Source organism: Leptonotus elevatus, chromosome 3 (genome assembly GCF_054856555.1).
Source record: "Leptonotus elevatus isolate MCC_2025b chromosome 3, RoL_Lele_1.0, whole genome shotgun sequence".
NCBI lineage: Eukaryota > Metazoa > Chordata > Actinopteri > Syngnathiformes > Syngnathidae > Leptonotus > Leptonotus elevatus.
This window is the reverse complement of record NC_141241.1, coordinates 13,215,927-13,239,537: the sequence shown is the minus strand read 5'-3', so window position 1 is coordinate 13,239,537 and position 23,611 is coordinate 13,215,927. Positions and strand designations below refer to the sequence as shown.

The following is a 23,611-nucleotide window of genomic DNA, read 5'->3' as shown; positions in this document are numbered from 1 at the left end:
TTCCCCTTCCGTTGCAGGTTCCGTGCCGGTTTCCGCCATGCATTTTCTTGGTGTCCCTTCATCAAAGTGTCAGAGGTGGACAAGATGGAGCTGCAGCACACACACACCTTCAGAGTGACCATGACACGAAGCCTGCGCAAAAACAGCCCACGTGCCTCCATCCATGCCAACAGCACAGGTGACGCAAACAAAGGTTGCGGTCAAGGATGATGCCAAGTCATCACGGCTGTTACTAATTAGGAAGCGACTACGACATGGACATTCAGGCTCAATCTAGTGATATAATAAGAGAAGCTGCCATTATTTTTCTCCTGCGAAGCACTGACGACATGTTGCAGTGATGATGGTTTTGAATAATTGTGTTAAGCAAACTATGGTTGTTGAGGGCTGTCTTATTTTATTCACTCTGCGTGTAATTCAGTGCGTATAGTGACGATGAAGCCATTTGAACCGCTTAGGTGTGCTAAAGTTGGTGTTTTTGCGCTCTCATACTGGAAGTTCAAATATGACACCTCTTTATGGGAAACAGATTTAACATTCAAAAGCTAAGTTTGACTACCTGGAATTAACCATGTATATACCAAAAACGCCTTTCTGGGATTTTTAATGAAGATATTATTTATTTGAATAATTTATGTACATTTAAATTGGATAATTTGGACGCTGATTAAATCATGCTATTTGAAGTGGGGGCGGATGGAAATGCATATGTGCTTTATTAGTGTCCAGTGCAGTATCTATTGGCAGAATACATTAAATCCATTATGCATATTCAATGTAAGACATATTCAAGATGACATTTTTGATGGTGTAAATGTATGCAGAGCCATACAGATAAAATAAAATGTGAAAATAATTCTCTAGTTTCAATAATGAAGCTTTTGCTTAATTATTGTCTTTTTACTCACTCTTTTTCTTCTGTACGCTGTGCTTGGGGGAAAAAGATGCGCCTATTGATGTCATGTAAATGTAATTGCTTTGTGAGGTGAATAATCTGTGGTAATCAATCATTATGAACTGATTAAAAACTTTCTTGATGCTATTTACTAAGAAGCAGCATCTCATTGTGAAGAATCAGTTTATTGTCCGCAAAAACAGTGTAGTTGTTCAAGACTTAACCATATTTAATGTATTTAATAAATGTGAGACTATTTTCCAGTAAATGGTTGCATATTTTATTTTGGTTCACAAACACTGGCCACATAACTGTCAGCTGAATAGGCCAAATGCATAAGTAATTCTGACATTGATTTTATTTAGCGAATGATTGACAGTGTTGGACAGATACAGCAAAGCAAGTTTACAGTATGTGATCAATAGTGTAACGATGGAGTGATTATTGGAGGGGGGGGGGGGGGACAGGGTTTATGTTGACATTCATAGGCGTTCTTATTGGTTTGAGATTCTCTTGCCCACATAAATCCGATTTTTAACTTATGTAAAACACAGTAGCGGCTTCACTGCTATGTCAATGCTGCAATGCTGTTTACATTTGTGATACTCTACATGTTCTCCCATCTGGTATGCAAAAAGTTTCAAAAGCCGTTCTTATTGGAACAAAAGAGGGTCTGAGAGTGCACGTAGATTCGACAACAATCGTAATATTTTAAATCCCAAAAAGCTATGCACCTAGGATGGAGCCCTGAGAGACGCCAGGAGTCAACTTAAAAGACTATTTCCAACTCATGCGCCACTATCCACTTTTAGTAAAGAAAAACAATAAATAAATACAACTTAATGGAATGATCATTTAAATACCTTCTTCCTGAGATTTAAAGTGGAAGTCGCCCTTAAACATTTCTGACAATATGTTATATGTGACCTCACTAGTCTAAACATAACATTCTGATTAATATTACATTTGTGAAATATGATTTATGAAGCAAAATCCAGCCATTTTTATCCATCTCAGGGGGCGGCCATTTTGCTACTTGCTGTCGACTGAAGATGACATCAATGTTGCTCAGGAGGGGTCAGGCAACGACCAATCACAGCTCACCTGTTTTCTGAAGCTGAGCTGTGATTGGTTGTTACCTGAGACCTGAGCAACATTGATATCATCTTCAGTCGACAGCAAGTGGCAAAATGGCCGCCCCGAGATGGATTAAAACAGCTGGATTTTGCTGCTTAACTCATATTCCACTAACACAATATTAACCGGATTGCCATATTTAGACTAGTGGGGCTGCATAGAACATATTGTAAAAAAAATTAACCCAAATTTGGGTCGACTTCCCCTTAAAACAGCTTTTATAATCCAAGAAGTGAGAACATTTAAAAGTCTCCTCATCAGAGTATTTCATATCATCTTAAAGTTTCAGCAAGTGTAATATCCAATAGGTTTGGGCCAGTGGTGCTTCAACAGGGACTCATGATAGCACCTCACGCACTTTCATTGCTGTTGCTAACGAACTGATGGATTCACGCTGCACGCCAAGATTTGTACAAATGTCTGGTAAAATACAAATGTTCTTTGGACATATTTTACAGTAGATTACAAGACAGAAAGAAACATGGAAGAATCGGAGCACAAGCACGCTGTAAGCCTGTGTGACCCGAGCAGAGATTGGATGCTCTATGTTCATGTTTACAGGACTGAGCCGATTAGAAATAACAGCTTCCTCTTTGTGTGTGTGTGTTCGTCATTATTTTGCGTTCAATCATTTTTAGATATAAAAATAAAATAAATAACACTACATGTAAAATATATTGTATACCAGAATAACATCTTAAAATCTTAAAAGCAACCACAAAATTCCCTTTCACATCACATTTGTGTCTTTTGCGGAGACACATTCTGCTGACTTTGGTATCAATATATATTTTATTCACCCCGCAGCTACGAATCATCATGGAAGAACACACCAACTGACACCTTGCAATTACTAGAAAAATCCTGAGGGTGGCGACATTTCACACCACAGAGCAAAGTTGCGGGTGTGTGTAGAGTAATTGAATGAGCTATGGCTATGGCTAGCTAATACGTTGATTAGGCTACGTAACAATCTCCCACATGGACACACGACAGAGGAGATGGCAGAGCATTGAGGGGCCAGTCGGAAGTCAAGAGAAGACGTGGACCGTGACAGTTATTAGTTGTGGAGCTCTTGTCTCAAGCGGACGCCCACGGCTGTGATGAGAGCGGCTCCTTTGCCGCTGCCGTCCTCCGACAGCAGGAAGTTGACATGGCAGTGAGGGGCCAGTTCCTTGACGGTTTTGTGCATGATCCGAGAGAAGCTGCGCAGACAAGATAATGAGTTGGGATGATGTTAAGTGATAAGACCAGATCCCTGTATTTCCTCATGTACAGTGGAACCTCAAATGTTGAACATGATATTTTACCAGTAGGACAAACAGTGAGTGAACCCTTGCTCATCGCTGGACATAGAATGTAGGCGTTGTTAAAGGGATACTAGACTCATTTTCAGCAGTAAGAAGTCAATACATATTTTGTCTATAATTAATTTGAAATTTTAATTATTTTACATGTACAATTAATACCTTTTAAAAACACATTTTGCCACTTGCTGTCGACTGAAAATGACACCACGTGCCTAGGTAACGACCAATCATGGCTCAGTTTGCTATTGTCACATGACCAAACCCAAAACACAGGTGAGCCGTGATTGGTCATTATTTGTGATGTCATTTTCAGCTGACAACAAGTGGCAAAAAATATTTTTAAATTATTAATTGTACATTTATAAAAAAAAAAATCACGTTATCAAAAAAATATTAACTTTTTATTGCTGAAAATGGCTAAATTAGACATTGTATAGGAAAACATAAAAAAGTAATGATTTGACTAAAAAGGAGAAACACTTAAGCTTTTAACTTTGACAAGTAATGATACATTATAGCGTTTCACTACTTTGGAGGCTGCCTACATTCCCTTAAGTGCCACGCCACATTTAAAATAAATACATAAATAAATTATAATCTTTGTTGCCTTTTATCTGGTTTGCAAACTCCTTTGTATTGGAAATGAGCAGGAGGCCCTTTTCTAAGCTATATTCGTTTTTGTTTGATGGAATGGGACCTTTATCTTCCTCACATATACAGAATACTTCATCTTCTCTCATCATGTCTTTCTTCTCTCAAATCCATTTTTTAGACTGCTCGTGTATTGCCAAAAACAAAAAGGCAATGAAAAAGTAAAAATACCTTACACATAGAATTGAGCAATGAAGTTGTGCAATTTAAGAGACAGATTTTCACAAAAATGTAAAAAAATCCACTTTAAATGACCTTCAACTTTTAGAGGTCGCACCTTTGTTGGAAGTACTGAACCCCGTGAGTTTCATATCATTTTCGCAACAAAAGTCGGTTCCCTTGTCTACCATGCTAGAAAAGTATTGCTCGCAAAGACACGTAAAAAACAAATCACTATCTCAAAAGTCTTTCTACTGTTTGGTGACATCAGTGTCTGTCTAGTTGTCATGAATCATACGAGTGAGATGAATGGGACACAGACACAGGGAGTGTGCTGACCTCTGCAAAACCCCTGATTAAGAACAACTGCTTTAGGAAAATGACAGAAAATCATTGGAATGTTGGTTGGGGGAAAAAAACAGGGCTTGACCAATTTATGTGCATTTGATGAGACAGAAAATTGTTTGGAGTAGAATAATCGTGCAACTTACTGCGGATGCAGTTTGTAGAGCGTGCCATCCACCCCAACAGTGATATTCAAAAAGTCCAATCCTCGGTTTTCCCTGATCTTCTCAACTACTGCTGCCATTCCTGCCCCACAGAGCTGAGCGGCTCGACGTGACACTGCTCCACAAACCTGTAAGCAACCACAAAAGGGAAAAAAAAGAAAGAAAGAACGCTTTATCTTCATTGCGATACTTGTCACACGACGCAAAACTGAATCTCATCAGGTCATAAAACATTAAAAGGAGACATTCACATCCACACACAAGACTCTTTCACAAATCACGGTTGTGCAAGTGTTTTGTAAGTTCAATTTCCTCACGCCTTCTTTTGAAACCACAGCTCAGATGCAATAGGGTTCAAGAGTTTGCTTTGCTAACCCTCTGTGGTGAGAACAATATATTAAGAGTGTAAAAGTGCAAATGGCAGCAGTACAATGTTAAAATAGCCTTTTCAATTCAAATTCATTACAGTATAAAAATACCTTTTTAAATTCAAAATAGTATCAGACTCAAGATGGACCCCTGGGGACGGATACCTTAAGTCAAATATGAGGGAAAAGATGGATTTAGCACATACTAAGAAAGCTTTTAATCAAAACAATAAGTGTATAATAATTTTACAGCATAAACTTTTAGACCAGCCTGGGCTTAAGTATTCCATTTATTAGATTATTATAGCTTCAAAAGGCAGTAAAAATAAAAACCAACTAAACGATACCATGAATGTTAAACCTAGTCGTATTAAATGACAAACAGTGAACATTTATCATTTTTACATTTCTCAACAGCTTCAAATCAAGGGGCCATGAATATTTTATTATTTTTTGTATTCAACAATCTGGTGCAACGTACCTCTTTAACAATGATGCTGTCATCACAGGTGCTGTTCAGTCCCAAGTGTTGCAAGATGGACCTCACTTGTAGTAACGCCAATCTGTCACTGCAGAAAGACACAAACATTGAGAGTCACCAAAGTGACGGGAATTATTATTATTTTTAAATAAAGGTGAGGAATTAGACATTTAGGCAAAATTTAATTAATAACAAATTTAAAAGATTGCTATTTTCCAATATTATTTTCAAAGGGATGGGAGAATATTTTATTGAATATTCTGAAATCCTGTTGCAAATTCTTGCATTGATCAGGATGGAGATTGAAAAGATTGATAACAGAGATCGATTTAATATTCAAATTTCTTGAGATGGTGACTTTAGGGCTCTCATTAGCTGTAATTTTTTTTTATAATAATAAAAAAAAAACTGAAAAATATTCTAGTATTTCACTCTCTGTAGTGTCACTTTTTGAATGCAACTACTGAAATAAACACGTTTTTAGTACATGACTGTAATAACGCACGTTTTCCTCAACTGCTTTAACACACAAATAATCCAAATAATACCACCTAATGATCAAATGATTAATTATTATTCCCACCCCTGGTAAAAACATTGGTGAGGTTCGAAAGCATCTTAGCCGAGTATGTTACGAAAGTAAACGAGTACATCGAGTCCATTCTTACCTCTCAATCTGAGAGAGGAACTTTGTTTCAAAGATGCCTCTGGTCTTCAGCGTCTCCGAAATCTGCCCTCTGAAGAGGAAGCCCCTCTTGGTCAAATCTATTAAGATGTTGCGCACTATTTCGCCGAGGTACATGCCACTGACCATTTTCTCGTATCTATAATGTACACATACACACACTCAAAGTAAATCATATATAAATACAAATATAGTATAACTGGAAAGTATTCACAGCGTTTCACTTCTTCCACATTTTAGTATGTTACAGCCTTATTCTAAAAACTTTTTTTTTTTTAATATCTCAGAGTTCTAAAACTATGAATACTTTTGAGTGACTCAGCCAGAGTCCAAAATTGAATCCGAGCAATCATTTCTGGAGGTATCTAAAAATGGCTGCTGACGCCTCCCATCCAAGCTGATGGAGCTTAAAAGGTGCTGCAATGAGGTATAGGCAAAAGTGCCCCAAGATAAGTGCTTGTGACAATAACTGACAAGTCCATAAATCCTTCCAAATATTCCTTATGTGTTATTTAACAAGAAAACTAACACTCTATGATATTGTACATGCAGGTAATTGTGCTTTACCTCTGTTTTCCTTGATTGAGAGAGAAGTCATCTACAGCACGGTCGTACTCGGTTCTGATGTCGTCTAGACATCCGTTATCGCCAAAGGCCCCCCACTCCATGTTGACGCACATTTGCCCTTCGTTGGACGGTATTATCTCAATGTTCCTCATCTCCTCCATGTAACACGCATTACTGCCGGTGCCTGCGCATGGACGTCAAGGCATTAAAGCGAAAGGCAACCTTAAGCTTTTTTGACAATAATGTTATATGTGACCTCACTAGTCTTAACATGACATTCTGGTTAATGTTACATTTTTGGAATATGAAGCTAAATCAAGCTGTTTTTATCGATCTCCGGGGGCGGCCATTTTGCCACTTGCTGTGGACTGAAGATGGCGTCAGAGTTGCTCAGGGGTCAGGCGATGACCAATCACGGCTCATCTGTTTTCTGAAGGTGAGCTGTGATTGGTTGTTACCTGAGACCTGAGAAACTGTGATGTCATTTTCACTAGACAAAAAGTGGCAAAATGGCCTCCTCATGAGATGGCTGGATTTGCTGCTTAACTCATATTCCACTAACTAGAATACCATACTTGGACTAGCGTGACTGCATAAAAAAATATATTGTCAAGAAAGAATTGTTTTGAGGTATGACCTTCACAAACAATAATACTGTCATTTGGATCATCTCATTGAAGTTGCATTAATGAAAAGTAAACTAACCAGCGATGAGCCCAACCTGACAGGTGGAATCCTCGTACGCACAGGTCATCATGGTGCCCACTGTGTCATTGACTATAGCCACGACATCCAGGTCAAATTCCTTTAGAAGAAATATAGGAGTAAATATATTGACACAAGGTAGTTTAAATAAAAGGCGCGAGGGGCAACGTTGCCAAAGCCAATTTAATAAAATCCTTCTGTACATTTAATATACATTATATAATGAATAAATATTGTACAGGCCATTTCAATTTCTATTATTTCTTAAAGTGGAATTCAACCCTAAACATTTCTTGACAATAATATGTTATATGTGACCTCACTAGTCTAAACATTTGTGGAATATGAGTTATGAAGCAAAATCCAGCCATTTGTATCCATCTCAGGGCGCGGCCATTTTGCCACTTGCTGTCGACTGAAGATGACATCAATGTTGCTCAGGCAAGAACCAATCAGAGCGCACCTGTTTTCTGAAGCTGTGCTGTGATTGGTTGTTACCTGAAACCTGTGCAACATTGACGTCGTCTTCAGTCGACAGCAAGTGGCAAAATGGCCGCAACCCCGAGATGGATAAAAACGGCTGGATTTTGCTGCTTAACTCACATTCCACTAACGCAATATTAGAACAAATAATTGGGTTGACTTCAACTTTAACTGTTATTTTAAATAAATAACGTCCTGGAACAGATTGTGTTTGACTTAAGAGGTTCCACCAAACTCTTTTCCTACCTCTCGCCTTTTAATGGCCTCTCTCAAAAGCCCCACCACATCTTCTCCTTCGCAATCCGTTGCCTTGAACCCTTTGGTCCACGTCACCAGGATGCCCTTTTGCACACAAACGCATAACAGTGTCAGAAAATGCCATCATTAGGCACGTGTCAAGAGAACTACAGACAGACAGATGCTCACAGAATCCAGGCTGGTTTGAAGGCAGGGGAAGGAGAAGGTGAAGCCCAAAGGGAGGCGAGCGTTCTTCATCCCCATGTAGTCCAGGAAGTCACTTATACAATGCACAATGTGATCAAACAGCTGAAAGACGAAAGGCATGACACGCGTGTAAAATAAGTGCGGGTCTGTTTTGATGCACACAAATATACGGAAACTGCACCACGATCGTGGACATGAGTGGAAGTCATTTTAAACCATGACTTTCAAGGACTCTGTTAATTTGGTTGTTTTTCGGTCACTTAACAAAGTAGGTTAAAAGTTCAGATATTAATGAGATGTGTGCATTTGGTGATAAACAAAAAAAAAAACAAGCCAATGAGAAGAATCATGTTTTGGTAATGTGGGAGGAAGCTAGGCTAAAGGGGAATAACTGTGTTTGTTTTATTTATTCATAACATACCTCACCCAGATTAACTTGTTTGCACAATTGAGACCGTTGAGAACGGTAACGTTAATTAAAACATTACCTGTGCCGTTAATATAACAATTTTGGTTACGACTAATATTTGTTGGCATGCAAGCCAAATGCTGTGAAATGAAGTGTCCTCATGCAAAATAAGTGAAAACCGTTTTTTTTTTAAGTCAAGCAAGAGTCAAAAGGTAACAGACAGGATTACCTTGACAAACAAAGTGACATCACCACTCCTAATCAGACACGCCATACCAGTCAGTCTACATTAAAACAGCTAACGTGCTTACCACCAACCTGGCAGCTTCCCATGCCTCGCACCTCTATTTTATCATATGCCTCTCCCTATTTTGTTTCAATTCGGCAAGATCACCTCCTCTCCTGTCCCCTGCATCACTTCGATAGGAATGGCGTAAATCTTGTTGTGCATCTCCACTGTTCTCTTCTTCCCGGAACGAATTTTGACCATCAGAACTCTAAAGTTGGTTCCTCCTAAATCCAAAGCCAGGAAATCGCCATTTTCTGCAAGATAGACAAATAATCAGCGCCATTCAATCTTTTCATGCATTTGTATGTTTATACCTTGGATTAAATTAAGCATTCAATTCGGTTGTAATTTGTCTTAACAATGAGAACATTAAGTCTGGCTAAGCCTTACGCATTGTGAGACTATTATTTACATGAAATCAGGCGTGACAGTACACCGCGACATGACAGCTCCTGAGGCTAAAGATAGCACCTCTGACTTTTCCTCCTGCTGTTCCACGGCATGACCTTGGCACTTGGCAGTTATCTCCAGTAAAAAGCTGTCTGGCAGTGTCAAACGGCAAAATGCACTGCATAGAGCGTAGAGACTAATAACTTGAAACTTTTGAGTTAATTTAAAGTTCCTTTAACGCCAATATTTTTTTTAAAAGCACGATTAATAACCACCCCTTACTTGGAAAGCCTGTATGCTACTGGGGGAATTCCAGTCACAACCCAGCGGACACATCCACATCAAAATTTTGCAGTAATAATTTTATTAATAATGCATATGTTTGTGGAGACTGGGCTCAAGTTGTATTTTACAATTAAAAAAAAAAGTTACTTCATGTTAAAGATTAGCTTTCAATATGAAAAGAAAAATGCACTGAGCTGTCACCGTCTTACAAATGCAATTATGCCATCTAGTGGCAGAAAAATGACCTCAACACAAATCAATATCACTCTGGGGTTTTTTACATTACAGTACACCTTTTTAATTTTAAATTTTATGATTTATTATGAAATTACTTTATCAATGACTAAAAGATACAGCCATATTTCTATTAGTTTAATTTTGTTTCCTCTTTTATGTTACGAAGAGTATGAAAACTTTTATAAAAAATATAAAATATTTGATTGTACATTTACAATACATAAAATTTGGGGTTGATCGTGAGTTAACTATGCAATTAATTACGATGAAAAAAAATGCAATTGCCTGACACCCCTAATCTTATTATCATTACTACTGTAAAACACATTCAAAAAAGAGTTTTTCCTACTACATTTGAAATCAGTTGTAGCAGCAAATGGGAGGCCTGCTCCATATTTTCTATTATCTGTAAGTGTAATGAAAAGCTGTCCAAATACATATATCCATATGGCATATTTATGCACCATATCTACTGAGTCCTCAGAAGAAAATGAGGAAGTGTCTAACCTGTGCCATCGGGAATGCTGCACACAAACGTTGGCAACATTTTCACAGTGGCAGTCTCTTGCGTAGCCTTCGAAAGGCCATTTTGGATCTCGGTCCTCATTCGGCTCTTTACCTGCAGAAACATACGACAGCTTCATTAGCACAACGGATCTTTACGCGATCAAATACACGTTGACGCGTCTCTCCTCACCTCTAGGAGCTGGTCGGTCGTCAGGCGGAATTCTGACAGAATTTGCGCGATTTGCCGCGATTGCTCGGCGAGTCTGTAGGCCACGGCCGTCACCATGGCGGCTCCTTTTCCACTTCCGCTCTCTGACAGGAGGAACCGCACATCAGAGTCGGGGACCAGCCGACGGACGGCCTTGTGAAGACGACGGGCGTATCTGAAGTAGATTTGTTGGTGAATTGAAGCTTACTTTTATTATTGTGGTTGTGGGGTTTTATTATGGGTTTATTGACACTAGACTTATCTGATACTGTCTCCAGAAACTAGATGGTGATCGTTCTTTAAACAAATGCAAATTCCGTGACTCACTGTGGGTGCATCTTGTAGAGCGATCCATCGATGCCAACAGTGGTGCGCAGTCGGGCCACACCTTTGTTCTCCTTGAGCCTCATGAGGATACTCGCGAGCACTGCCGCAATTAGGTTGGCAGAGCGGAAAGACACAATGGTGCAAACCTAAATGGAGCGGATGAGGAAGGAGGAACACATTACAACATCCATGCATCCTTTTTCAAACCGCTTATTAAGGGATATTGCAAAACTGGAATCTATCCCAGATGATCTGGTGCATCACATCTAACGCATTAAGACACAACAACTTGTTAGTCTCCAATGGATCTAACATGTATGCTATTGACTGTGGGAAAAAGCTAGAATAGAGGGTAAAATGGCACCAGATTTGGGCCAGCCCCCATTCCAGAGAGGAGTCCTGAAGCGTCTATTTTGGGCAAAAATACCCACATGTTGAACGGCGGTGCAGTCTTCATCCGAGGGCTCCACACCAAGTCTGATTAAAATCTCTTTGGCCTTGGTTAATCCCTCCTTACTCCTAAACGAGACAGAGACAGAAAGAGTGACACTGTGTTGTAATCCAATAAAGCAGACGGTCACAAACTTTTTCAGATCAAGACAAGGGTCAATTCAGGAACTTTCAAAGTGAATAGGAATTAATGATATTGGAGACAATGTCCATATATATATTTATATATATATAAATATACATATACATTTGTATATACATATAAATATATATATATTTATATATATATAAATATATATATACATTTGTATATACATATAAATATATATATATATATATATACACATATAAATATATATATATATAAAATTTGGTTGCTTATGATTTCCTGTCTAAGTTTAGGAATGGTTGCAATATTACTAACAGATATGGCTTAACAGTCCCTGTAAAACAATTTGACCTCTAACCCCTGCTGCCATATGTTGCACATCATCATTTGGGCCAAAAGGAGGTCAAAATCCCTTTGGAATTATCTACCTGCAGAAAGTAGAGCAGCTACTTCTGGTAAAAATGTTAAATGTCAATTTAAGACTTGCGTGTTTCTTTTCTTAATTGCCATGCCTCACATTTTGACATCTGTATTTTGGCCTGTGTTCCTGGGATATAAAAAAAAAAAGTTAACTTGCCTTTGTAGTATGCTATAATACAGGATTGACCATTTGATTCAAGCAAATCCTGCTTGTCGTTTTAAATGCAACTTACTTCTCAATGGCGAACACATGCTTGGTCTCCATCTTTCCTTTAGTAAGAAGCTCCGCAGTGATCCTTCCCTCAAACAGCAGACCCTCCCTGGCCATCTTGACCAGAATGAGACGAACCAGCTCGCCCATGTACATTCCACTAACCATCTTCTCAAACCTACAGACCAAGTAACAAATCAAACAGGTTGGACTTGATCCACAAGTTGTCCCTGAATCTGAAGTCTTCATCATACCAAGACATCTTTGGACAATTCTATTGTGTTCTTTTTTTTCATGGTGAAGAATGATCGGCAATACAAACTTTCAAACAAACCAGTAATGCAGCTTTCATTTTTAAAGTTATTCAATATAAATGCACTAACTGGAAAGCACATATTGGAAGCTTTGTTAAATTGGTTAGAAAATCTACAACCATGAATACTGTATGCAAATACAATTATATATAGATAGATTTTTTAATGACTAATTAAATATAATAATAATAATAATATAATAGAGTCCAAATTTTTAAGTTGTCAGATAAAGAAACATGTAAGGTAGATGAAAAACGCTTATAAATTACCTAAAAATGTCCAAAAAGTAATATTGGATTAGTAATAAAGGAAGAGGAAAAGCAGAAAATGACCATAAAATGTCCAGGAAATTACCAAAAATGTCAGAAAATTGAATTAAGACAAGGCAGGAAAGAAAATGTTCTTAATTCAAGTGACCATAAAATGTCCCCAAAAACAGAAGGAAAAAAATCACCAAAATTACCATAGATTGTCCACACAATTGTCAAAAAATTTCAGAAATTGATAGCTAAAAAGGGGGAAACAAGTAAAAAAAAAAATATATATATATATATATATATATATATATATAGCATGTCCAAAAAAATTAAGAAGGCAGAAAATTTGCATATCCATAAAATTGTCAAAAATGTCAAAAATTTGACAGAAAGGCAGAAAATTTAAAAATTTATGAAAAACAAAGCATTGCTGACCCCTGCTCTAGGACACGTAGTTACTAGATATTCAAAATTTAGGTCACCCTTTATTTTCTTCAATGAGCCATCCAAGAGAGTATTTTTTTGTTCTATTTTCACTGCCTATAATTGTAACAGCATACACTTCCGCCCATACATTTATATAGAAATGTCTTAGCATCGTTAGTGCATACAAAAGTAATGTTACATTACAAACATATACAGTAGCAGCCTGAGTGGGCCGAATTGACGTACAGCTGTTTGCCAGGATTCAGAGAGCCTCGGTCAATCTCTCGGTCAAACTCCGTCCGGATGTCCTCCAGCCAGCCGTCGTCTCCGAACGCCCCCCACTCAGTGTTCACACACATCCTGCCTTCGTCGCCCTCCACCAGGTCGATGTGACGCAGCTCCTCCATGTAGCACGCGTTGGTTCCAGTTCCTAAAATAAATAATCATTCATAAATTCTTGTATGCACTCAGCTCTCCTTTTTGGAAACAATGTGAACACACTATAGATGCAATACCAATAATAATTCCGACTTCACATCGGTGGTCGTCGAAGCCGCACGTCATCATAGTTCCCACGGTATCGTTCACCACAGCAATGATGTCAGCTTCATAGTCCTGGATGAAATGGAAAACGCTTCAGTAATGGCGGCCCCTGAGCTCCAGCCGAGATGAAGACGGGACTTACTCCTCGTTGTTTGATGGCTTTGTTGAGCAGCTGGACCACATCCGTGCCCTCCACTCCGCTCGCCTTGAAGCGCTTCGTCCACGTTATCAGAGTGCTCTGCAGACAGACAAGGCAAGGCTGTCACTCAAGCTGTACTGCAGAAAATAAACATCCTATGTCAAAAGGTCAAAAGTACACATTCACCTCTACCATGCAAAAAGAACCTTTCACAGCATGTGTGATGTTTTTCTTTATTCTAGCTACATTATATAGCATCTCAGGTAAAAAAAAGTTTTTATTGATAATAATATGTTCTATGCAGCCCCACTAGTCTAAATACGGTATTCTGGTTAATAGTGCGTTAGTGGAATATGAATTAAGCATCAAAATCCTGCAGTTCTTATCAATATTAAAAGGCGGCCATTTTGCCACGTGCTGTCAAGTGAAAATGACATCAATGTTGCTCCGGTCTCAGGTAACGACCAATCACAGCTCAGTTTCAGAAAACAGGTGAGCTGTAATTGGTCGTTGCCTAAGCACTGAGCAACTGACATGGATAAAAACGGCTGGATTATGCTGAATAATTCATATTCCACAAATGTAATATCAATTAGAATATCATGTTTAGACTAGTGAGGCCACATATAACATATTGTCAAGAAATGTTTAAGGTTGACTTCCCCTTTAACTCATTCACTGCCATTGACGGCTATAGACGTCAAAAATTCATTTAAACTATTTCTATTAGTTAAAAAAAAACTTTTGTTAACAAGAGTATGAAAACCTAGAATTTTTGGGGGGATATTTAGAACAGATATAAAATCGTGGGTTAACTAGTGAAGTCATACGATTAATTACGATGACAAATTTTAATCGCTTGACACCCCTAATTTTTAATAAAATTTTCTTTTTTAAATATATTTTTTAAGAAGTAAAGATTATTAATAATTAGGGAGTCAGGTGATTACAATTTTTAATAGTAATTAATTGCATGACTTCACTAGTTAACTCACGATTAAAAAAAAGATTATTAAAAATTAGGAGCGTCAGGTGATAATTTTTTTTAATAGTAATTAATTGCATGACTTTACTAGTTAACTCACCATTATTAACACATTTTATATTTGTTCTGAATGCGCAAAAAAAATAAATATCTAGGTTTTCATACTTTAACCATTAACAAAAATGGGGGAAAAAATAAAATAAAATAAATTAAATTAAATTAAGTAGTCAAAACAAATGTTTGACGTATATAGGCGTCAATGGCAGTGAATGCGTAAAGAACCAAGATTGACACAAGGAAATAACATGGCGATAAATAAACCAAGAAGAAATTGTCAGGTATTCAAAATGTAGTTCTACCTCATCAAGTTTAGTTTGCTGGCAAGGGAATGAGAAGGTGAAGCCAACTGGCAACTTCTTGTCTTTAATGTTGTGTTTTTCCATGAAGTCGCCCAGACACTCGGCCACATGGTCGAACAGCTGGAACAAGGCGGAGGCAGAGGTAAGAATGAAAGTGTGTGTGTGCGTGCGTGCGTGCGTGTGTACTTGCGCGTTAATTAACACACTCTAGTTCCGCTCCCATGCATGATGTCCTCAGGTGTGTCGTAGATCTGGCTCTCCATCTGAACCGTCTGCTTCTTCTCGTGACTGACTTTGACGCGAAGGATCCTGAAGGCACTTCCTCCCAAATCCAAAGCGATAAAGTCTCCTTTCTCTGTCGGAAACGAGGGGAAAGGTTGCCACAGAAGAAGAAGAAAGGATGAGTAAACAACAAGCAGAAGGGAACATGTGGGAGGAGTATTGAAAAAGACATTTAAAATTGTTGCGAGGGTATATTTTTTTTATTTCATTCTTAAGGTCAATAGTATACTTATTTTTGAGGTGTGGCACCAAATTATCGACTTTAGCAGTTACTTGAAAGATCACTATATTTATAACTCAGGCCCGGAAGCAATCAAATGATTTCCTTATTGCTAAATCCAAGAGTAGGATTCCATGAAATGACTACGAGTCAGTGTGAAATAGCTTTTTTACAATAAGGTGTGGAATATTTGAATAGCCGCTTGTGAATTGGTGAGTTGAGACGGCAGTTTATTTGCAATTGTTTTATGGCTTTCAGATGAGATAAAACTGCACGTCTTAACTGTAACAAATCTTCTTTTCAACAGTATTCTGAACATTCTGATCTTTTCTTTCTGCTAAATCGTCTTCTCGTGTCAGATAAAGAAAAATATATATTTACAATACGTTCTATGCAGTCCTAATAGTCGAAATACGGCCTTCTGATTAATATTGTGTTTGTGGAATTTGAGTTAAGCATTTTTGCTCAGCTTGGGGAAACAGCTGATCCCTGATTGGTCGTTACCTGAGCAACATTGATGTCATCTTCAGTCAACAGCAAATGGCAAAATGGCCGCCCCGAGATGGATAAATACGGCTGGATTTTGCCTCATAACTCATATTTCACAAATGTTTAGACTCGTGAAGTCACATATATTATTGTCAGGAAATGTTTAAGGTTGACTTAATCAGAATATAGTGCATAGAACATATTGCAATTTTTTTTAGGGGGGGGGGGGGTTGACTCCCCTTTTAACAGTCTGCTCTTTCTACTCCATAATGATGCAGAACATACTCAAAGCCACAAATTATCAAAAGCGTCACAGACGAAAAACACATCAAACGGGGGGCGAGGGACATTGCGAAACAGACAGATTATTAATTTTCCTAGGTAATCAGATGACGAATGGCAGCACAAGAGAGGTCTTTCAAATCGGAAATGAGTAGAACTGAAGGCCTGGACCACGTGGGAACATCTGGTCTCGTTACAACAAGAATGCAGCACTGACCCGTGCCGTCGGGGATGGAGCGTACAAATGTCGGCAGCATCTTGAGCGACGACGTGGTGCAGGCGTCGCGGTTCAACCCTTTGACCATCTCCATTCGGAAGTGCTGCGTGATGTCCAGAAGCGTCTCATCAGAGAAGCGCATGGAGTACAAGTACTTGTCAATCTGACAAGACACAGAATAGCAACCCATTCATTTGAGATCACAATACATTGAAATTTGATTCCAAAGTGAGTACTTAGTTTAACATTACATCTTCAGCTTCAGAGCAGATTTGTGTGATTTAAAAAAAATATATACTTTTGCTTATGATGGATTTTTACAACATCATCAACGTGGGATTTCCTTAGAAAAATACCTTACCCTCATAAAAATAAATCATGGACGCGCGGGATTTAGATCGAGGCTGTCATGCAATTCAGAAAGAAAAAAAAACTGCTATTAAAAAAATACACAAAAAAACATGTAATCCACAATTTGTCGTGATGTATACAATATAAATAATTGACTTTGTTCATTCTTTGCATTTTAAGTTAGTATATGGGCCTTAAAGAGCTTCTAAAAAAAAACTGAAAAGGTTTGCTCCCTTCTAAATAAACAGGCACACTATGAAAGTAAAACCAAAACAATTATTTACATAATCACATACTGCATAACCTCATTATCCAAATGATCAAATCTCACAAAGAAATTGCTTCTATGCAGAAGAGGATCCAGATTTCCAGATATACGAGTCCACACCCACATAGCTGTGAAATGAATACTGTTCAAGCATTGCCACCCTGCCCTTTAACAAAAGGAAGTCAATAACTACAAACCAGCATTAAAAGTACTGTCCAACGTTTTGACTCAGAAATAAACGCTTCTTAAACATGCGATGTTCAAACACGAACTCCTTCTTCTCAATCTACACCTCTGGGCTTCTGTTAATGTGTGGTGGTGATTTGCTTTTGTAACACACTTCAATGCAAAATTAAAATGAATCGATAGAGTAATCAATTCTAAAAACGCTCAATAGTGACAGCGCTATTTTACACGATGTCATAGTTGCGCCATAGCTGTACATTGCTGTAACACGTCACGCAACGAGCAGAAAACTTCCCACCGTGTTGACACACTCACACTCACACTGCCTGTGTCAATTGTGTGGTGTGGAACAGGATGTGAAACAAATTGCTGTGTTGTCGCGGTCACGTCGACGAATGAACACGCTCACGCCTTTTTGTCACTAGCTTCTTATGTATTTGTACTTCATGTATGTTCAATCCAGAACACGTTTGAAACATACACATTCGGATTTGCTGATTTTCATTTCTTGATCTGGACCATCACAATCCCTTGAAGTCTCTTGTGTTTTGGGTAACAAGGTCATTACAGTGTTATTGTTAGGGGTGGGAATCTTGGAATGTCTCACGGTTCGATTCAATTCCGATTTTTGGGCCTGCGATTCGATTCAGAATCGATTTTCGATTCAAATGATTCGATCTATAGATGTGCAAGGAATTGTAATGATCTACTCCAGTCTGACTCGCTAATGCTAATTAGCGCGCTACTCGCGGCACTTTTATCACTTAAAAGAACGGCTCCACGCTGGGAAAAAAAACTTTTATTGGAATAATATGATCGTGACTTTTTCCTTCTACTCTTTAATGTGGCTACAACTTAACAGTGTATTAGACCGCGTGGAACCACACTGCCCGTCAGTGGCCAAACCGGGTACAACATGAACAGCGCTCCAAAGAAAAGGCACACACAAAGGCAAAACAGTGTAAAATTATTTAAATAAAATAGATTTTGGGACATTTAAAATCGATTCTGAATCGTACTAAATGTGAATCGCGATTCTTATGAAAATCTATTTTTTTGGGGGGCACACCCCTAGTTATTGTACTTATAGAAGAAGTAAATTTGACTGGATGCAGTGTGTCAAACATACACAGGATCCTTTTTGAGACATTTGTTCTCTATGAAATAATTAACAACCGTACTGATATTTAAATCAAACAGGAAAGTAACTGTTTAAAAGGTGCTTAAGTCATCATGATCCAGAATTACGGCCTCAAAGGAATAAAATAAATATTTCAAGTGTTTCTTTGTGTTTACTTCCTTATTACATTCCCACATATGGAGTCTGGCATGGAAGCTCAATAGCATATGCTCGTAATTGTCACCAGTGAACCCTCACACCAGTCGCTGATTACTTATCCAAAAATCACATTGTTGTACAATACACTGCACATTACACCTTCTACTGTACCTTGACAACATCACAGCACAAACGGCACCTCGGCATGTTGATGCCTATCTAAAGAAAGCGGCGGCTAAACGAAATTCCATTGAAAATAGTCCAGGTCTATTCCATCAAATCTGTGTCATTGTTTATATTCACAGTTTATGGGAAAGCCAAAAGTAAGTTCACACATCAATTTTTCGGTATGGACAATTTCGTATATCCGTACATATTTGATATTTCTACACCTTACGCGGTTAAAACCAAAGGCGTGTTGTATTGCTTTTGCCTGTGACTAGCATACAAACCAGGCAGATTGTTATAGTAGTCAAATGATGTTTCATTTCATCACATTTTGAAATTAAAATCATCCTCACAAATCAAATGACAACGATTCAAAGTCCAACGCTTTTTAATAAGCAGAGAGCTTCCTTCCACAGAGTTAACGCTGCATTCGAGGACGGTGGGAATTCGGGATAGTCCCACTGGTAGATTGTTTGTTGTTCTGGTTAACACAGTCAGTCCAAATCTCGTTGGGTTGCCCTTATACACACGTGGACAAAATGGCTGACACCCTTTCCATAAAAGAGGAAAAAGCCCAAATTTTTCAACAAAAATAAACGTGAAAATGACAAAAGTATAATAAATACACATTTTCTTCAAGATACCCTTTGCCAGACACAGCAAGTTTGTGTCTCAAACAGTAAGCTCGGGTGAGCTCCATTTCTGTTGTTTTCATGAGAAAGGTTTTCAAGCCACAAATCGCAGAACGGCCTGTGGTGAACTTTAAAGATTCCACTGTGTTTTGCCTCACCCTTTTTATTCATGACCTTGTTACACTACCATTGAGCGCCTTTTTCTATTTCGAGTACATCTTTAGGCAGCCGGCTTAAATAACGCTGTGTGTGTCTTTGTTGAACAGTGTGATCATGGGAAGAGGAAAAAATAGGCATTGTTGACATTTTTCTCTTCCACTAGTGGCATGACAGGTTCCTGCAGCAAGACGAGAATGACGGGTCACTTGCGTCATAGGACTGCCTCTGCAGCAGAAAACCACGACGAAGCACTTTTCAAGGGAGCTGCTTCAAAAAGACATTTCATTTGGATTCAAGCTATGAAAATGTCACATTAAAACATGGTGGTGAAAAACTGATTTGACAATAAGAGTATAGACCGGACGGACCAAGCAAGCTAGCTAGCTAGATACAACCCTAATATAGATAGATAGATAGATATTTATTTTTTGAAACGTGTGTTTCTATTGAATTGTTCTAAAACAATTTCATCTAATCAGGATTATGTGGCCTTGATGGAGGTCTCCACTTTGTTAAATATTAGATAGATAGCTAGCTAGCTAGATAGATAGATAGATAGATAGATAGATAGATAGATAGATATCCTTTATCCTTTTTTGCAAAGTGGGAGGCGGGGTTTCAAGGTCAAACCCCAGAGGGAGGGGAACGGTAAGGCTGGAATGGTGTGTTTTTTTTCTCTCCACACAACACACCTTCACATGTCAACTTCACCTGGAACCTTTCGCTCGAATTTACAGGTCATTCTCTCTGTGGTAATTCCTCTCCTCTTTCCTCCCACTCGCTGCCTCACCCTTCCTTCACACGCCCTCCACCTGCCAACAATGTCCTGCTCGCCTTGTCACACGATTGCTTGGGGAAGCTCTGAAACCCGACGCTGTGGTGTTTGGACGTGTGCACACACAAACGGCCATATGGAAAACGACCCTAGCCGTGGTATCTTGACTTGGTTATGGTGAAAAACACACACACGTTCAACAATGACAAAAATGTATAGTCAAGAGCACTGCAGTGGATGGAGATACAGGGTGTTAAAAAAAAAAAAATAGCTTTAGCCTTTAGCCTCTTTTGGTGTACCCTTGAATATGTCTTGTTTGTGTTGTATTGTTAGAAATAAAAAAAAGAACTCAAACTAAAAACATTCTGGGCCCACTGAATGCTGCAGATGCCATTTTTATGACATTGTGACAACGTGTGGAATGTTCACAACTGATTAGCATATTTGGGCTGGTGTCTTGAGCAGAAGGGTCACTGCAAAAGGTCGCTCGGCTCAGGAGCTACACAACTGCACACCTGGCTGGATGGAGTCTTACAAGAACTTGTGCAAGGCTTGCGCATGGTGCTTATAGTCACATGGCTCAAAGCTGGCCTATTTCAGGGAGGACGAGAGAGGACAAGGGGAGAGAGGGAGGGAGGAAGGGAGGGGGGATGCGCTGCATTGCATATAGATCCCCAATGCTGTTCATGTGTTTTACTTTTTACCACCGCAAGGTTCGATAACAGCGTACATACAGGGTGGTTACAAACGGCAGGCGCGACAGGCCTAAACTTTCCTCCATGTATAAAGGAAGCCGTGGCGAAAAGAGAAGCTGATGACATCATCAGTAAGCGCCCTTAAAGGGGCCCCAGGCTTCATATGTGAATCATGGAGCACATGTTGAGGGGGAAAATGTGAATACGTTTGTTCTGATCAGGGGGAAATAAAAGCGTTGTCTACTGTAACGCGAGATCGGGATGTGTTCCGTTCCGTTCCGGTTGCCTGGCAACACTATCGGATCAGGATTTGCGGGAAACTTTTAAGTGGGTGGTTGTTAAAAAATGGAAGAGACTACAAGTTTACGAAAAGGTGCCTCGACGCCCACGAAAATAGGCTCAGTCACACTTTACCAGGAATCTAAATAAGGCGGCTGCACAGTGGGGGAAGTAGGAAAAAGGTACACACATTCATGGTGTCCATCTCAACTTTTTTTTCCACTCCACTTATTGCATGGGTGGGCAAATGTTTGCGCTCTCAAGGGCTCGGTTTTATTTTTAAAACAATTTGTTTTATTTTTTTAAACAAATGAGCCAAGTCATTCAGAGAAGAAGTAGAAATGTTAAAAAGGGTATGTAAAATATTATATTTTTAATAAAGTAATTCATTGATATTGTTTCATGACTTTAATTGATCATGAATTAACTTAAAATGAATGATCAAATTAATTGACTATTTTTGACTGCATCTGTAAAATTCGAATTTTATCATGCAGCTGATTTTAGGGGAAGAAAATTAGTGGCGCAACTATGCTGCCGCCCCTGCGGCTAGGGGATAATTTTGACACATGAATATGTTACACGATATTAGTTTTGGGACACATTTCACTGCAACACACAACTTACTATGGAAAGAAAAAAGAAAGAGCAGAGCTGTTAAAATTCTGTATACATTTCCCAAAAGAACACATTCATTTATTATTCCTGTTCACTAATTATGTACTTGTAATTGTGTACAAATAAAATTCAGTTCTGTCTTGCATGTGAAGAATTAAGAGATTGCTGTGTCTTTTCCGAGTCATTGTGCTTCTTAGGTACGACTTGAATGAATGAGTTGTCGATCAGCTGGCATCAGTCGTTGGCGACAATTGATCAGATCAATCTGATTTGCTAGCACAAGACAAGAAACAGAAGTGACAAAAGCAAACAAACACCAAAGAAAAAGGTGTTATTTAGTCAATTAAACTCAGCTAAACATTTCTTTTGACTTATATTTGTTCCTGCTTGTATTATGAGTATGTTGGACAAGGTTGGTATGCGTCCATTTTATTTCATAAAACCCAGCGACTGTGGATGGGAAAATCAACAATAACTTATCTGCCATGTTCACAGAATGCCAAGGTCAACCTGGTTAATTCCGGAGTTGTGGATAGTGCAAGTAGAATGTAGCATTCTTGTGCGTGGGGCAATTTATTGCCACCCCATTGTGGGTCATGGTCTCCCCCTGGCCACTGGAGAAAATACTCAATTGTTACCAATCAAAATGTGGCCACCCCTAAACTACTGAATTCCTACTTAGAAATAAGAGCTCACTATCACAATCTTATTCAAGTTTGGTTCTTCCTCGTGGAAAATAGATGATGCAATACCATAACATAGACTTACGCTGTACATAATATGATGATTTAAAAACGCCAGGCGCATAATTTATGACGAATGTGTAAAAGGTAAAAAAAAGTAACTGTGACCCGTCTACTAGTAAATGAGATATCCAGGATATGAAATGAAATGCTGAAATGGCTTTCCTACCAACAACACTTTCATTGCTTCCTCTGTGTGATCATTTGTCCTTTCATCTTTCATTTCCCTCTCTCCTCTTCACCCCACCTCTTAAAAACCAACAAGGAACCACCGATGCCAGGCTGCTGAGTCACGGCTTTTAAACAGTCATGTATGCGCGCGCTGCCAGGTAACCGAACCAGAGGAACAAACAACTGTTACGGACACTTACAAAACACTACTGAAACCGGGAAGTCAGACAACATGGAGCACTCACCTTTTTAATCTGGTCATCCTTGAGTTCGGTGCAGTAGTAGGCTAGAAGCTGGGCTGCGATCATCCTGCTCCTCTTCTCTCACACACACATGCACACTGACACACACTCACACAGATGGAGGGGAATCAAAATTGGGGGTGGGGAGAAGCCCACTTAAACGTCTACGTTTTTTTTTAACACTACAAGCCTGTAAGAGATGGATAAATATCCACAATCGAGTCGATGCGGGTTTTTAAATAGTCAGCTGGGTCATGTGTGGGACTTCTTGCCCTCTCCGCAAGTGAGTGAAACCG

General features: G+C 38.8%; 2 protein-coding genes across 2 annotated transcripts in view; one reads left to right on the top strand and one right to left on the bottom strand.

Moving 5' to 3' along the window:
• tacr2 (tachykinin receptor 2) overlaps positions 1–1,163 on the top strand; it is a 9,104-nt gene extending 7,941 nt beyond the window's left edge. Inside the window, exon 8 of the mRNA XM_086071951.1 lies at positions 18–1,163. Within this exon, the coding sequence (XP_085928077.1) occupies positions 18–210 (193 nt within the window). The 3' untranslated portion in view covers positions 211–1,163. The remainder of the gene's footprint in view (positions 1–17) is intronic.
• Positions 1,152–23,611, bottom strand: LOC147177012 (hexokinase-1-like). The gene is made up of 21 exons (XM_086071949.1): positions 23,319–23,611; positions 16,750–16,912; positions 15,466–15,614; positions 15,260–15,379; positions 13,919–14,014; positions 13,749–13,848; positions 13,480–13,663; positions 12,259–12,414; positions 11,478–11,565; positions 11,047–11,192; positions 10,702–10,894; positions 10,512–10,623; positions 9,198–9,346; positions 8,377–8,496; positions 8,197–8,292; positions 7,468–7,567; positions 6,763–6,946; positions 6,179–6,334; positions 5,511–5,598; positions 4,644–4,789; positions 1,152–3,237 (listed from the first exon to the last, which is right to left on the bottom strand). The coding sequence occupies exons 1-21, from the start codon at positions 23,379–23,381 to the stop codon at positions 3,093–3,095; spliced, it is 2,754 nt and encodes a 917-aa protein (XP_085928075.1). The 5' UTR covers positions 23,382–23,611; the 3' UTR covers positions 1,152–3,092.